Below are 13728 nucleotides of genomic sequence, written 5' to 3' on the forward strand. Positions count from 1 at the left end.
CTTGCTGCCAAACTCTGGAGGAGGATATCAGGGCCAAGAATGTGGAAGGCGCGTCTCTGCACTCGATCGAGAAGGCGCAGATGGCTTGAAGCTGCTCCCACCCATACCAATGGCGCATATTCTAGGACCGGCCTCACAAAACCTCTGTAGACAGATCGTTTACCAGCACCATCGTGTACGTGAGCAGCTTTGCGCAGGAAGCCCAAGCAAGCCTTCGCCTTGAGTGCTGTGTTGTGGAGGTGGGTCTTGAAGGAGAGGCCCGAGTCAAATGTGATGCCGAGGAGTTTCACCTCCGATAGCTCAGACACAGTGTGATCTCCAAACGTGAGGTCCCTGATAGGCCACCTGTGCAGCTGATGTGCTAAGGTCATGAGCTGTGACTTTGTGGGCTCAAACCTGATTCGCCACTTCTTGCCCCAGTCATGGAGCGCATCCAGGGTGGCTTGTAAGCTTTTCTTACTGTTTGGGAGCAGTTCCGGTGATCCAATAGTGTAGACCGTTGTATCATCGGCGAATTTGGCCAGTGAACATCCAGGAGCTAGGCACTGCTCCGCACCGCTTATATAGATGAGGAACAGAGTTGGCCCCTGTATGCTCCCCTGGGGTACTCCCGACTATATAGGGTAAGGGGGACAAACTCGGGCCATTCACAACAGCCTGTAGCTTCCTGAGGGACAAATAATCTGTCAGCCAGGTCCGGGCTCTGCCACGGACGCCGGGTGTCTGCAGCTTGTAGGTGACTCCGATGTGTGAAACCTTGTCGAAGGCGCCTGCTATATCGACCGCAAGAACCATTGAGCATCTTCCACTTCCAGTGGTGAGAGTCCACTCATGATTCAAGGCAGCGAGGAGGTCGGCTGTTCCTCGGCCTCGTCTGAAGCCAAATTGGCGTGCATAGAGGAGGGGGTGGCGCTCAAGGTATTTTACTAGCTGGTGATGATTCATTCCATGACCTTGGAGCAGATGGACAAGGGGGATACCGGGCGATAGTTTGCTGGCAGGGAGCGAGAGGCCTTCTTGTACACTGGTACCACATTCGCTGTTTCTCAGGCCGCTGGCTGGACACCGGATCAGTGCGGGGCAAGTTGTTACAATCGTCAAGCTGTTGTAGTTGAAGAGGTCGGTTGCACGTTTCTGGGCTTTGACCGAAATGGAAGGATAGCTGCGTTTGCAGCCATGGCTGTGTGGTGTAGACCAGGCCTTGGTTGCTGCAGCATGTCCCAGTGGATTTGCGCTCTGCTGGGAGTAGGTACACAAGCACAAGCGAGACGAGGCAGTCTTTCTTGTTTGAAACATTTTCAAATTTTCGAATAGTTGTGGACGAGGATGAGGACGATGAGGAAGTCGAGGAAGGAGCGAGAGACTCTCTTTATGGCGAGCTGGAATGTCCAGTCCCTTGTAGAGGACACAGGTGATGCCAGGATATGTAGGAAAAACAAGTCAGTGTCGCGAGTGGACAGAGGTCTGGACTTTTTGTCGGCGGAACTCGTAAAATTCCGTGTCGGAGTTGCGGGAATTCAAGAGACGAAGTGGTTCGGCAGTGATGTGGCCCATCGGCAATTGTACCTTCGTTCATTCTGGTCGCCCAATCCCAACAGGGGGAGAACCAGCCCGACGGAACAAGGGTGTTGGAATTTGGATGAATCCAGAGATGTCGGCGGCATGGCGGCGTGGCGGAGAACAGTGGGACCCCGTAAGCTCGCGCATCGTCACGGCTCGTATCCTACTTCACGCGAAGGGGGACAAACTACCCCGCGGAGATCAATGTCACCGTGATCAGTGGTTATCAACATCTATGCGCCCACCAACAAAGCGACATTCAGCGTGAAGGAGACATTTCATAGACACCTACAGGCGATCGTTGACAAAGTCAACCGTAACGACATCTTTGTACTCCTGGGCGATTTCAACGCCAGAGTAGGGTCACGGGGAACTGGTAATTTTCAGGACAGGTATGGCGATAGGCCCCCTGGGATCAGATCATTGGTGACTTTGGTCTTGGTCAATTTAATCAGGCTGGTGAGGATTTATTGTTGTTCTGCGCGAGGAACTCACTATGCGTTTTGAATACCTGGTTTCGGAAGAAGCTACGCAAGCGTGGAACCTGGACTCATCCTGCCACACGTCAACCACACCTGATTGATTATGTCATTATGCGACAGGATCAGCACGTATACTGTCAGGATGTCTCTGTCATGCGTGGCGCGTCATTTTGGTCTGATCACTACATGATCCGTGCACGTTTGGCTCATGGTGCTCCACCGCGCAATGGGCGTACAAGTGGCAGCGGCAACCGGAAGCGTTTTGACGTGAGGAGTCTGCGGAACACTGATGTTTGTACAGCTTTCCAGGATATTGTTCAGGAGCGTCTGGCCAGGGATTCTGCAGTGCCCAGAGAGTCGGTGGAGTCTATAGATCTAGAGTGGTCTGGCATCCGTGACGCTGTTACGTCTGCTGCCTCTGACATCATTGGTTTTGGTAAACGTGTTCAACCAGACTGGTTCTTGGAGAGCAGCTCGACTCTTGAGCCGCTCATTGATGCCAAGAATCCCTGCCATCAAGCGTTGTTGTCAAACGATACAGTTGATACTCGGAAAGCCTTTCGACAGGCACAACGTACAGTGGCAAAGGCTGTACGGATGGCGAAGGAGAACTGGATATCAGAGGTAGTGCGTGATGCTGAGGAGGCTCAGAAAGATGGGCGCACATGCTGGAAGTGCATCCGGAAGCTGCAGGAAATTGAGAAGGGCAGAACTTCAAAGCAAACATCTGCTGTGCTGGATGAGAACGGCAACTTGATCCAAGATGCGGATGCTGTTCGTGCTCGTTTCGGACGGCACTTTGAGATGGTGGTAAATACGCAGAGCAAGCAGAGCGAGAAGAAATTTGACAGGGGACGTACTAATTCATGGCAGCATTCCATAAGAACAGGAGCTGGAATTTGGCCAGGGCTGGTAGCCTTCCCTGGGTCGACTCTGGACAAGTGTTTACGGACAATGGGAACCCTGAAGTTCACGTCCATGAGCTGATATGGTGTAGGCGGAATATGGTCTGGAATGTCAGTGGGACTCAAGTCGTCACCACCAAGACTGCACTTCTGCGAGAAGTAGTAACCGAAGCACTCAGCCTTGGATCCGGCTGTGAGATGTCCACGCTGAATGTCAGAGTGTCGATGCTTCCCGGCGGCGGCTTTAATGGTACTCCACCACTGTTTGTCCCGCAAGTTGCCTGTACGAAACTTCTGCTTGAGGTGTTCCTCCCAGGAAAGTTGGGCTTGCTGCAGACTTGACACAGCATTGGACGGAGTGACAAAATCTCCAAATAATGCGCTGACCAGCGGCTGCTCCATGGTGGAATGTAGGCAATGGTAGACCAGCGAGCATGTTGTCTCACGCAAAAGCTCAGGCGTGTACATGAAGCAGGTTGTGTTCCGCATACACGGGAATCATATGGGTACGAGAGCTCAGGTTGTACACGGCTCGCAGGGCCCTTCAGGGATTTGAAGTCTCTCCTCGTTAGCCTAGGAGAGAGAGCCAAAGAAAGGTGAGCATCCATAGCGGATCCTGGACTCTATTATCATGGATGCGTAGGCCTTTCGTTCGACTGCAGAGAGAGACACTTCCGATTTCTCCACAGTGCTCCTATAACCTCAGTGTCGAGACGTTTTACAGATATGCATAACGTGGCTACTCCAAGTCAGGTGATCGTCTATAATCAAGCCAAGGTACTTGGTCTGCGACACAAAAGGGAGCACAGCAGATGTAATGCTCACGCACACCATCTGGCAAATGAACTTCAAGTCCGTTCCCGAAACAACCTGTGTCGTGCTTACCCTCACGCAGCCTCACCAACACTATGCTCCCACTATGCTATTTTTTTGGCTTTTCCTGTCAGCTGTGATCAGAGTAAAAAATTATTGACCAAATGCTGTAGCACTACCATAATTATAGTGAAACAATGAATGTTCCTAGCACGTGTACTAGACAGCAGTTGGGACCACGGTACTACAGTAACACTGTCAAAGCATTGGCAACTTTCGCACATACCGGTACTTCTTTTTCACACACAGTTCAGGCTTCAGCTTGGCAATGTGCACTGCCTCCAGCCAGGTGAGATTTGCTGCACGAATGTGCTTGGATGGTGACTTGAGAATGAGTGCCGTTTTGCAGACTGCACTTACTCAGGCCGGTGACGATTGCAGGTCACTGTTCTTTTATACAGTGAAACCTGTCTAAGACGACCTCTCAAGGGACCTTCAGAATCTGTTCTCGGTTACCAGTTGGTCTCCTTATCAAGGGTCATTTGACTGGAAAGAGCCTCCCTGGGTCCTGGTTCCAGTGGCCTTCTGGGACAGGTGTTCCTGTACTGGTAATATTCAGTCAGTTTCCAGCAGGTGTCCTCAAGTGACTACAAGTGCAAGTGATCTCGAATGACATTATTCAGTTAAAATATGTTGGGGAAATCATCTTGCCGATTCTACATGGTATTGTTGCTTTGGATACGCCAGCGTTGCTTTGGATACAATATTCAAAATTCAAACTTTTAACCCATTGACTGCTGAGCCCGAATATATTCGGGATTCAGGATGACGTCAGGGCGCTGAGCCCGAATATACTCGGGCTGACAGGCTATCCTACTGTACTAAGCTCCGAGTTCCAGCGTAGGGTTGCAAGAGACCCCAGAGTCGAGCGGTACATTTCCTGCATTCAAAACGAGAGGTTTCGGGTACGAATCCCGCTTGGATACTTTTTTTCTTCTTTTTCGTCCGGTGATTCGACTCAAATTGGCGACTTTTTCGTATTTTACGCAATTTGGATGAACTTACGTGTCATATAGCATTTTGTTCCCCTTTCTAGGATCTATATCGAGTTGGTCAGCATGATGATTATAGCCTTGGTCAACATTTCACAAGAGTTCAACAACCTAGTTTCTTAGATTATGAAGTTGTGGAGCTGTACATTGGCCATATTTTTAGCATTTTCTTCAGAGTCTCAGATAAAAGGCCGTGTAGCCCTCAATGGGTTAAAGGGACACGAGCAAGAAACACTGCCACGTCCATTTTGAGAAGCCGAGCAGTACACAACTGTTGACTGTTCACCTGGAAGTGCGCTCTGTCCACGCTACGAGTGTAGTATCAAGGAAGTAAGAGGGACACTTCTCTTCCAATTAATTTTAGTAGTGTCAGCAGCATCATGCCATTTCCATCACAAACTCTGTCTTTTCTGTTTCTCTCCGATGTTCAGCTTTCACCTGCAACGTAACAGATATCCTACACGGACGTAGAGAAAAATCTCGTGTGTTCTATTCTCAATATGCTCGTTATTCATGCGAAAATGGATACAGTATTGCAGGAGGCGCAATGCCAGTCTGCGAATATCGCGGATTTGACGAGACTCAGCTTAAACCCCTTCCTAGATGTCTGCGTAAGTACACAGCGTACACTTCGACAGTTTCTCGGTGTAAAATGATGTGTGTAGTCATACCAACGGTACACACACTGTGGCGAGGCGGTTGTATTCTAAAGGAATCCAATAACTCCCGTGATTATCATCAGTTGCATTATATCGCTGTTATCGGCCAACAAGACAAACAATCACTATTTCGAAGGAGTGAAAGAATCCGCTAAGTATAACATGAATATTACTATGAATGTAAGCCATCTATTATAGTAGGGAAAGGATGAAATAGAAACATGCGGACAACATCTGCGAGAGCTATAGAAAGAGGATTATCTTTGCTACAGTCCATTTCAAAAAGATTTGCAATCCTGGCGATCGCCCGCGGAGTTTGGCGTCTTACCGTATGAGCACTCGAGCGCTGCCTGGAAAAACTCACTGTGAACTCGAAGAAATATTCAACGCGAAAGCAGGAAAAATGGCAACTCACTCACGTTGATACAGTCATGTACGTCTGTCGTCTGGTTTACAACAAACGAGTTCTTCCTCGTATCGATAATGGAGTCAGAGAGGACATGTATATGTCGAAACGAAAGTGTTGTAAATGTTGACGAGCGACATGGGTCCCAATTCGTTTTGTGACCAAAATAGTTTCTTTGAGCTGCGATGCAATTTCAGTACTCACCGTCTGACGAAAACGACATCGACACGGACTCATTTCCAAGGCCATGACTTGGCAAAGCTATCCGTGTGACTTCGACGACATTTTTGAGAAAAGCAGACGCTTGTGAACGCTGATAGAAGACGGCGTTGACTGCTAAATTCAAATAAATTGGCGATCTTGAAATACTAGAATAAATCTCAAAAAGCTACAGCGCGATGACTTCCATATTCACTTACACTATTGCAGTGTTGTGGGTGTGTTCACATGGCGTGAGCCAGTCAAGTGTCAGTCAGTTCGGCAGGAAGCGCGAGCTCCAACAACAACAACAAGTCGTTTGGTGCAGCCATCTTCTTTGTCCTGTACCAGCTTGATCACCAAAACAATGAAGAAAAAAAGTTTGACTTGAGGGTAGGTTGGGATTTGAACTCACAACTTCATGGTCAGCAGGCAGCATTCATAACTACAAGGCCAAAAAGGAAAAGATAAATCGTGGGTTTTAATAAAAAATCGATACTGGCTTCCTGGGCAAATTGTAATTATTATTATTATTATTATGTGCTTGTTCGCGTAGACATCAGCATGGCCTGCAGCTGCATTAATGGGCATGCGAATCATGCAAACCAGCCAAAAATGTTCGCATAAGCCACTTCGAATAGATACAAAAGACCATAACAGTTTCAAAAAAAAGAAGAAATATGCGAAAAGAAGACAAAAACTAGGGTGCCGACACCACTCGGGCACAGATGCCCACCCAACCGCTTCGGTCAGCAGCAAGGGCACGGAACGCCTCCAGATCGACTTTGCTTGACAAGGAAAGTCCAATCCGCTTGGCATCATCTTGTAGTAGCGTCGGTAGTGTGTGTCTTGGTCGTCCCCTCCAGCCCGCTGGACGAGGCTCTGCGAAGTACGCTCCCATGGCCAGGGATGGTGGGGAGTCAGCCGGGAGCCGGAGGACGTGCCCAAAGAGCCTCCACCTAGCTCTCAAGATGATAATGCGGAGAGGAACCGCGCCGGTACGCTCATAGAGCCTCTCGTTCCTAATCCGATTCGGGAACACAATGCCGATTAGCGCCCGCAGCTGTTTTCGGTGGAAGGCCTCAATACGGCTCAGCTGCTGTTTCGTTGGTGCCCATGTTGCACAATTGTAGCAGAGTACAGGGAGTACAAAGGCATTATAGAGCCGGATGCGGAGATCCTCCGAAACTAGCGACCTACGGATCCACAGCGTCCAGAGTTTACCAAAGGCAACAGTTGCCAGTTGCTGTCGCCGTAGCATATCCTCGGCATCACCTAATAGGGACCCGAGTTTCTTGGTGGTTCGCCACTCCTCCTCGATGCGATCAGTGTGCCGTTCGATGTGCGTGTGCTCTGTTTTGGTCTCATTCACTTTCAAATCCCATTCGAGGAGCTTGTTGGATATGGTTGGAAGGAGGGTCCTCAGCCTCTCACCATCAGTAGTCACGAAATCCACATCGTCGGCGTAGGCAGTTTCAGTTGGTAACCCCAGGGAGATATCGGCAGGGGGACGTGGTAGAAGAAGAGGCCGGACATCACGCAGCGCACCCTCAAGGTACACAATGAAAAGAACAGGAGACAACGAGTCACCTTGGGGTGTGCCGCGGAGAGTGGGGAATGACGGGCCCTTAGCGGATGGGAGTACAACCCGCAGTACGGTGTCCTGGAGGAGGTAACTGATCATTCGGATTTCATCCGGCTGCAAGAACGATCCCAGCACCGAGATGAGCCGTGGCCTGCTTATACAGTCAAACGCTTTTGACATATCAATGCCTAGGATATCCAGCGCACAGCGATAGCGTTGGCATCGAGCCGCCAACCATCGGTATGACCACACAACATCTGTGGTGCTTCTGCTGGGGCGGAAACCACTCTGTGTGTGTGCAACGAAGTTGTTGACGTCCTTGTTGATCCTCCGCAGCACAATCAATGATAGAATCTTCCTGAGCGCTGTGAGCAAATTGTAAACCATGGGAAAAGGCCGGAAACCTGGCCGAAATTCGAATCCAATTGTTCCGAAACCTTCACAGAACAATTTGCCGTGTCCTAACAAGCCATTCTATGTACTTTGTTGTCCAAATTTCCCTTATCTTCACACTTTTTAAGACCCAAACCTGATTGTAAATCTTTTTGAAACAGACTATAGTTTGAAAGGTGTTGGCATCCGCATCAGGAATAGGTAGTTGCCAGCTGCACAGTTGTCAAATGGCTCAGCACTCTGTCACTTCCTGATTGCATATCATCTAGCTAGCGTGTTGGACATTGCTTATAAGCTCACATCCATATTTCCGTCTCCATTCTAATTCATTATTGATAATATTTGTCCAGTTTCAAATGTGCGTAATGTAATTGCCATCATCTTCATGCGATACTGAAGTATGATAATAGTGAGGTTCTGCCACACGGTAAAACGCGCCAAAGTACGTATGGAAACTTCACCGCGGTACGGCATTTAGTTTGATACGGATTTTGTCATACCGTTTTCCGTGTGAAGCGCGCTTCACACGGACCGGACTCTGTGTGAAAAGTAAGCGTACGGAGTACATGTGGCAGGGTGTTCGTGCATGCTTCGAGCATGCTACGTACAGCAGAACCGGTGCAACGAACGAAAAATCCGTGTCAAACTTCACTGCAGTTGACACGGAGTTTGGTACGTAGTTCCGTGTAGCAGAACCTCTCTATTATTATGTGCTGCATTGGCCTTTGCAAAAGTGTATGCTTATATGTCCTACCCGAGAAGGTGTCATTCCCATGTCCAGTTTATTACTGCCGAAGCGTACAATGCCGATGTCGCCTTCCATATCCGTCCACTTACCGCCATTATCTCTGATATTGCCGACCCACCCAAGTTGGGTGGTTTGTTGCTTTGCTGCTTCGAATTGTATTCAGACCACATTATCATGTTATTAACTGGTCTCGTCATTGTCCTGTAGCAGTCGGCATTCTTTGTAGCCGCAGGACTTAACTTGTGCACATTTTCGCTGCGCTCACGTTCCTCTCTTCGGTCCGACGTAACCATGAACCTTCCAAGTTGGAAGGTTGTTGGTTTGCGCACTGGAGATGTGTTAGAGCTTGGTCTCGGGTCGCTGAATGTCTCAGTAGCCTGTCAGTTTTGTGCCCTATTATCGCACTTTCTGACCGTTTATCATCGTGTTACAGTCGTGGATAGTTGCTGCATAACTCGTTCTCATTTGTTTCTTCTCCTTTTTACATCTTATTATTGGCTCAGTATCCGAGTGCTCTTTATATTAAATTAAATGGAATCAAGGAAAACGGTGATTGGGAAAATGTTTACCAATTTGCAGTCAGACCTCATTATCCAGTCCTCTTTTAACCGGATCTCAAGCCGTCTAGAACAATATCGTTGGTTATCGATTTACAGCATTATGTAATCTTGATGACATGCATACATACATACATACATACATACATACATACATATACATTATGTGTGTTCGATTATTCGGTTACCTCGCCTACCCGGATATTTTGTGGAAAAAGGATGTGTGCAGTTATGCGAGGTCTGACTGTACATATTTTATGTGCCCTTGTGCAGCGATTCCCGGCTACTGCTCTCAGCTACTGGTCCAGAACGGCAGAATTGCGAACAGCACAGGGGCATACTTGGGGACGATGGCACTGCTTGCATGCGATGTAGGCTTCGTTCCAGCCGATGGGGTCACAAACTTCACATGCAATGCTTTAAATGAGGTGCACGGTAACTGGAGCGGATTGCCAGCCTGCCAACGTGAGTACAGTATACATACCAGGGGTGTCACAGGGCAAGGGGGAGGGGGGTACGAGGGAGGTCCCGGAAGTGTCCGGGAGGGGGGGGGGGGGGGTGGGGGGAGGGAAGATCGGATCTTTTGGCCACTAGATCATGTTTTTGGGCTCTACAGTTACTCTCGGCGGACCATTCTAGATGAAAAGTGGTATGGCTATGGTGGTATTGGTCGTACCATGTTTGACGCCCCTGCATACCCTGGCATGTGTGATCTCTGACTGCGTATAGAACATGCATGCGTGTGTTCTTCATTGAAGCTTGGTCCTGTGGATGGGCTGAACACTGCAGGCATTCCATGTTTTGATATTGGCGGATGTTCATGCATGTCGATGATGATACTGGCAAAACCCTTGGACAATACGGTCAAACCACGATTCAAGGACGCAAAGTCTGCATCATGGCTGGGCAATTGTTGGCCACCGTAGATTTGCATCAGCCATACCAAACGCATTCGGTTAGACCAGTAACGAACATTTAATTCTAACGATTTAACGAATTTAGAAAATTCGTAAACATTTGAAGTCGTTTTGTACAAACGATATGTACATGTACAGTCATTTGCCGGTATTAGGGATTCTAAGTAAAAAAACATAGTTTATCATTGTTGATGAAGATAACAAACCATAATAAACGAAGGTGCTCATAAGTTATGTCAAAATCACCGGCATTGCAAGAAGCAAGTGTTGAAAAAGTCTATACACTGATGGCGTTGTGTCTGAGTAGAAAACAATCTTCATCTTTCGCGTTGAGTCGGTGTGGAATCGCAACTTACAGGAAGAACTGGTATCTGCGCATGGAGTAGATAAGAACACATGCATACAACACTGGTGTAGATGCCTGATGCAAACATGACAAAACTATTCGCAACACCACCCTTCATCAGCCAAAACATTCTCATCATGTGAGTGATTTATCATCCTTGAAGGTAGGTGTATTTAAAAGAACTGAAATAAATATCCTATGAATCACTGACATCAGGATCAGAACATAAAATAATATGTTTAGGGTAGTTTTCAGATGCAGGTTTGCACTTGGGTTTTAAAAATCAACAATATTAAATTTACATTCAGTAGTGCTTTCCAAGACACGTACCAGTTCATACTGGTCCACAAACTTACAGTATCCAAGGCCACTTACCTCATCCACATGCACCTAAATTGATCATAAATCAATAGACCAATAATTATTGATTAACAGATACACATATAAAAAATTACAACAGAAGAGGCTGTACTCACCGGACAGGCGTCAGCAACATAGCCAAACCAATCACCACCAGGAAGACAATCTAGTTGTCCTCGTCCGACGAGCACGCATGGGCACAGCTGACAGACACCAAACTCCGCATTTCCCGGACGATGGACAGGACATCGGTTTGCAAGGTCGCCTTGGCCATGCTGTCATTGAGGCCGCCCGCCAATGACTGCTCGGGTAGAGACTGCAGCATCCGCTGGAATTCTGCCTTGAGAGACGAGACAGAGCGGCGTGCATCTCCGCACGACTTCTCCCTTTCTTCAACGGTCACAAAGTGCATTGCTGCTGTCGTACGAGCTGTCGTGGATTTGCCGTCTGCAAAGGTGCAGCACATCTTCCGCCGGCGCCGTTTCCCCTCAGCGGTGAGTTCCATAGCAGCACTGTCCATTACAAACTCAGTAGACATGGACTCCAGTAGACGCTGGAAGGCCAAGCAGTCATCAGGGCACAAGAACTGGCGCACACGGGATCGCCAGACGACGAGCTCCTTGGTGTAAGCTGGCCGTGGCTTGGGGGCTGATTTGGGGTCAGTCAACCCCAATGTACAAAACACCTTGCTGCGCAGCTTCACTAACTGGTTGTAGTTGCGGACTACACGGCGCCACATGTTGGAGTCCTTCTCCCCCGAGATCCAGGCCTTAATGTTGGCATTTAGCTCTTCCACAATAGCGTCCAGGGCTTGGTGGGAGTCGCCTCTGCCCGATCGTGACAAGAACATATGCTTATCAAGTTCACATCTCAGATCTTCAGGCATGGCAAGTCGCTGCTGCTCCTCAAACATGTCGATGAGTTGGTAGGTGGTGTGGTTACGTGCATACAGCAGCGGGCTGATGGTCCTGCGTGCTGCCAGGAACAAAGGTACATCGCAGTGGCGTGCACCACGGCGGAGCATAAACAGGGTGAAGCAGTATGTCGTCACCAGTTCCAAGAGCCAAGAGAACACCTTGTTCTTCTCGAACTTCTTGGCCCACTCAAAGAAACCTTCTGCAGTGGGGGCACAATCACTTGCACACGACACAACATAGGGGCGTAGCAGCTCATCCATGCATCCATCTGTGAAGCGACTAAGTTCATCATAAGTGCGGTGGTGGTCCTTGGCCTTGTGGGCCCAGTCTAGCTGACGCGGCGAATTGTAGCCTTGACTGAAACAAAACTCTTTGTACACAAAATGCCAAAGAGTCTTGACAATGGCCTGGATCAAGTTCATCTCCCAGTGAAGGCCTCCACTTTGCGACACAACCCAGTCGAACTCACCTGCAGGGATGCTACCCAGCACATTCAAATCTCCACTCGCTACCCTGCCCTGTACATGAGTGCTTACACGGCTACGCAATGATGCTAGGCTGCCAGACACATTCAAAGAGTGCTGCCTACAGTAGCCCACCAACAACTCCTTGCTCATGCTACCTACATCTAAAATGCCCGCGGCATGGTACGCTGCTTTCCTGGCCTCGTCTCTACTTTGAGCAATGACAGTGCGCATCAGTGAATACGGAAGGCCATCACAGACAATGGTAAGCCACTCTCTACAGCCCTGCTCACCAACACATTGCTTCACACCTGCACTTGTCCCAATTTCCCTCAGGAGAACACGCACTGCCTCATGTGAATTGGGGTTCACAAAGACAGGCTCGAGCAATCCTACATTTGCCGGAGGGACAGGAGGAGAATCTAACTGCTCTGAGCGTGTTGCCCTAACCCGCCCTACACTAACCCCACCACTGTCTGCTACATTGCGATACACAAAGTGCGATCCTGCTCCCACTGCCGGGGAAGACGGAAGACGGAGAACTTCAGTGGACACTCGAGAAAGACCGGCTGCTTCTGCGATAGCAGCCCTGATGTTTGTGACAGCACACTCCGAATTGCTACATTTTACTTTTCTTTTCTCGTACTGCTTTTGACACCCAGGGCAAACTATGAAAGATCTGCTAGCTTCCTCCTCCTGTCGGAATCTTACTACTGGGTCACAACCATTGTTGTGCTCCATTGCCAGACCAGCTATTCTGTTTCCAACCTAGCTGGCCAAATAGCTGTGCATTGGCGATGCTGGAGAGGTCGGAGCAGGGCAACGGAGTGCTTCTAAAAGCTGTTCCTCACTCGGAAAGGACCAGTGCCGCATGTGATAGTTTTCTACGGATTGCAGGTCCTGTGCCGAATGTAACGCGTAAACCACATTCGTCAAAATCTCGTAAGTTGACCGATTCGCACCCCGTGATAAATACGAGCGCATTTGCCGCTGCTCATTGTCAAACCCCACTGTAACAAAGCCCCTTGGCACTTTAACAGGCTCACCTCCTAGATTGCCAAGCCAATCTTTCAGCAGGGCATAGCTACTCCCTGGACCCAAGTGGCCAATCATGTCCACAGAAGTTTTACTTTGCGTGATAGCGTACACGACTGCCTGAAACACCATGTGGAATTGGGAGCAATAGTTCAGGTTCCGAGCAGCGTAAACCGATTCGATAGCTTCCTGTTGGCGCATGCTACGTTTTGCTGCCCCTACGGACGACTGCACTGAAAGTGGCGCCGTCATGCCACACACAAAAGCCTCTACTACGGGATTATAGGAGCGGGAAGTGATGCGGCCAGCGGGGATGCCCAGCAATGACTCC

The 13728-nt window shown here is 48.9% G+C and overlaps 1 protein-coding gene across 1 annotated transcript in view; it reads left to right on the forward strand.

Annotated features, from left to right (window-relative positions):
• LOC135821688 (uncharacterized) overlaps nucleotides 1-13728 on the forward strand; it is a 78277-nt gene that overhangs the window by 54955 nt on the left and 9594 nt on the right. The window contains exons 11-12 of the mRNA XM_065334686.1: nucleotides 5244-5423; nucleotides 9632-9823. Of these exons, the coding sequence (XP_065190758.1) occupies nucleotides 5244-5423; nucleotides 9632-9823 (372 nt within the window). The remainder of the gene's footprint in view (nucleotides 1-5243; nucleotides 5424-9631; nucleotides 9824-13728) is intronic.

The sequence above is a fragment of the Sycon ciliatum genome, chromosome 7, assembly GCF_964019385.1.
Source record: "Sycon ciliatum chromosome 7, ocSycCili1.1, whole genome shotgun sequence".
NCBI classification, from domain to species: Eukaryota; Metazoa; Porifera; class Calcarea; order Leucosolenida; family Sycettidae; genus Sycon; species Sycon ciliatum.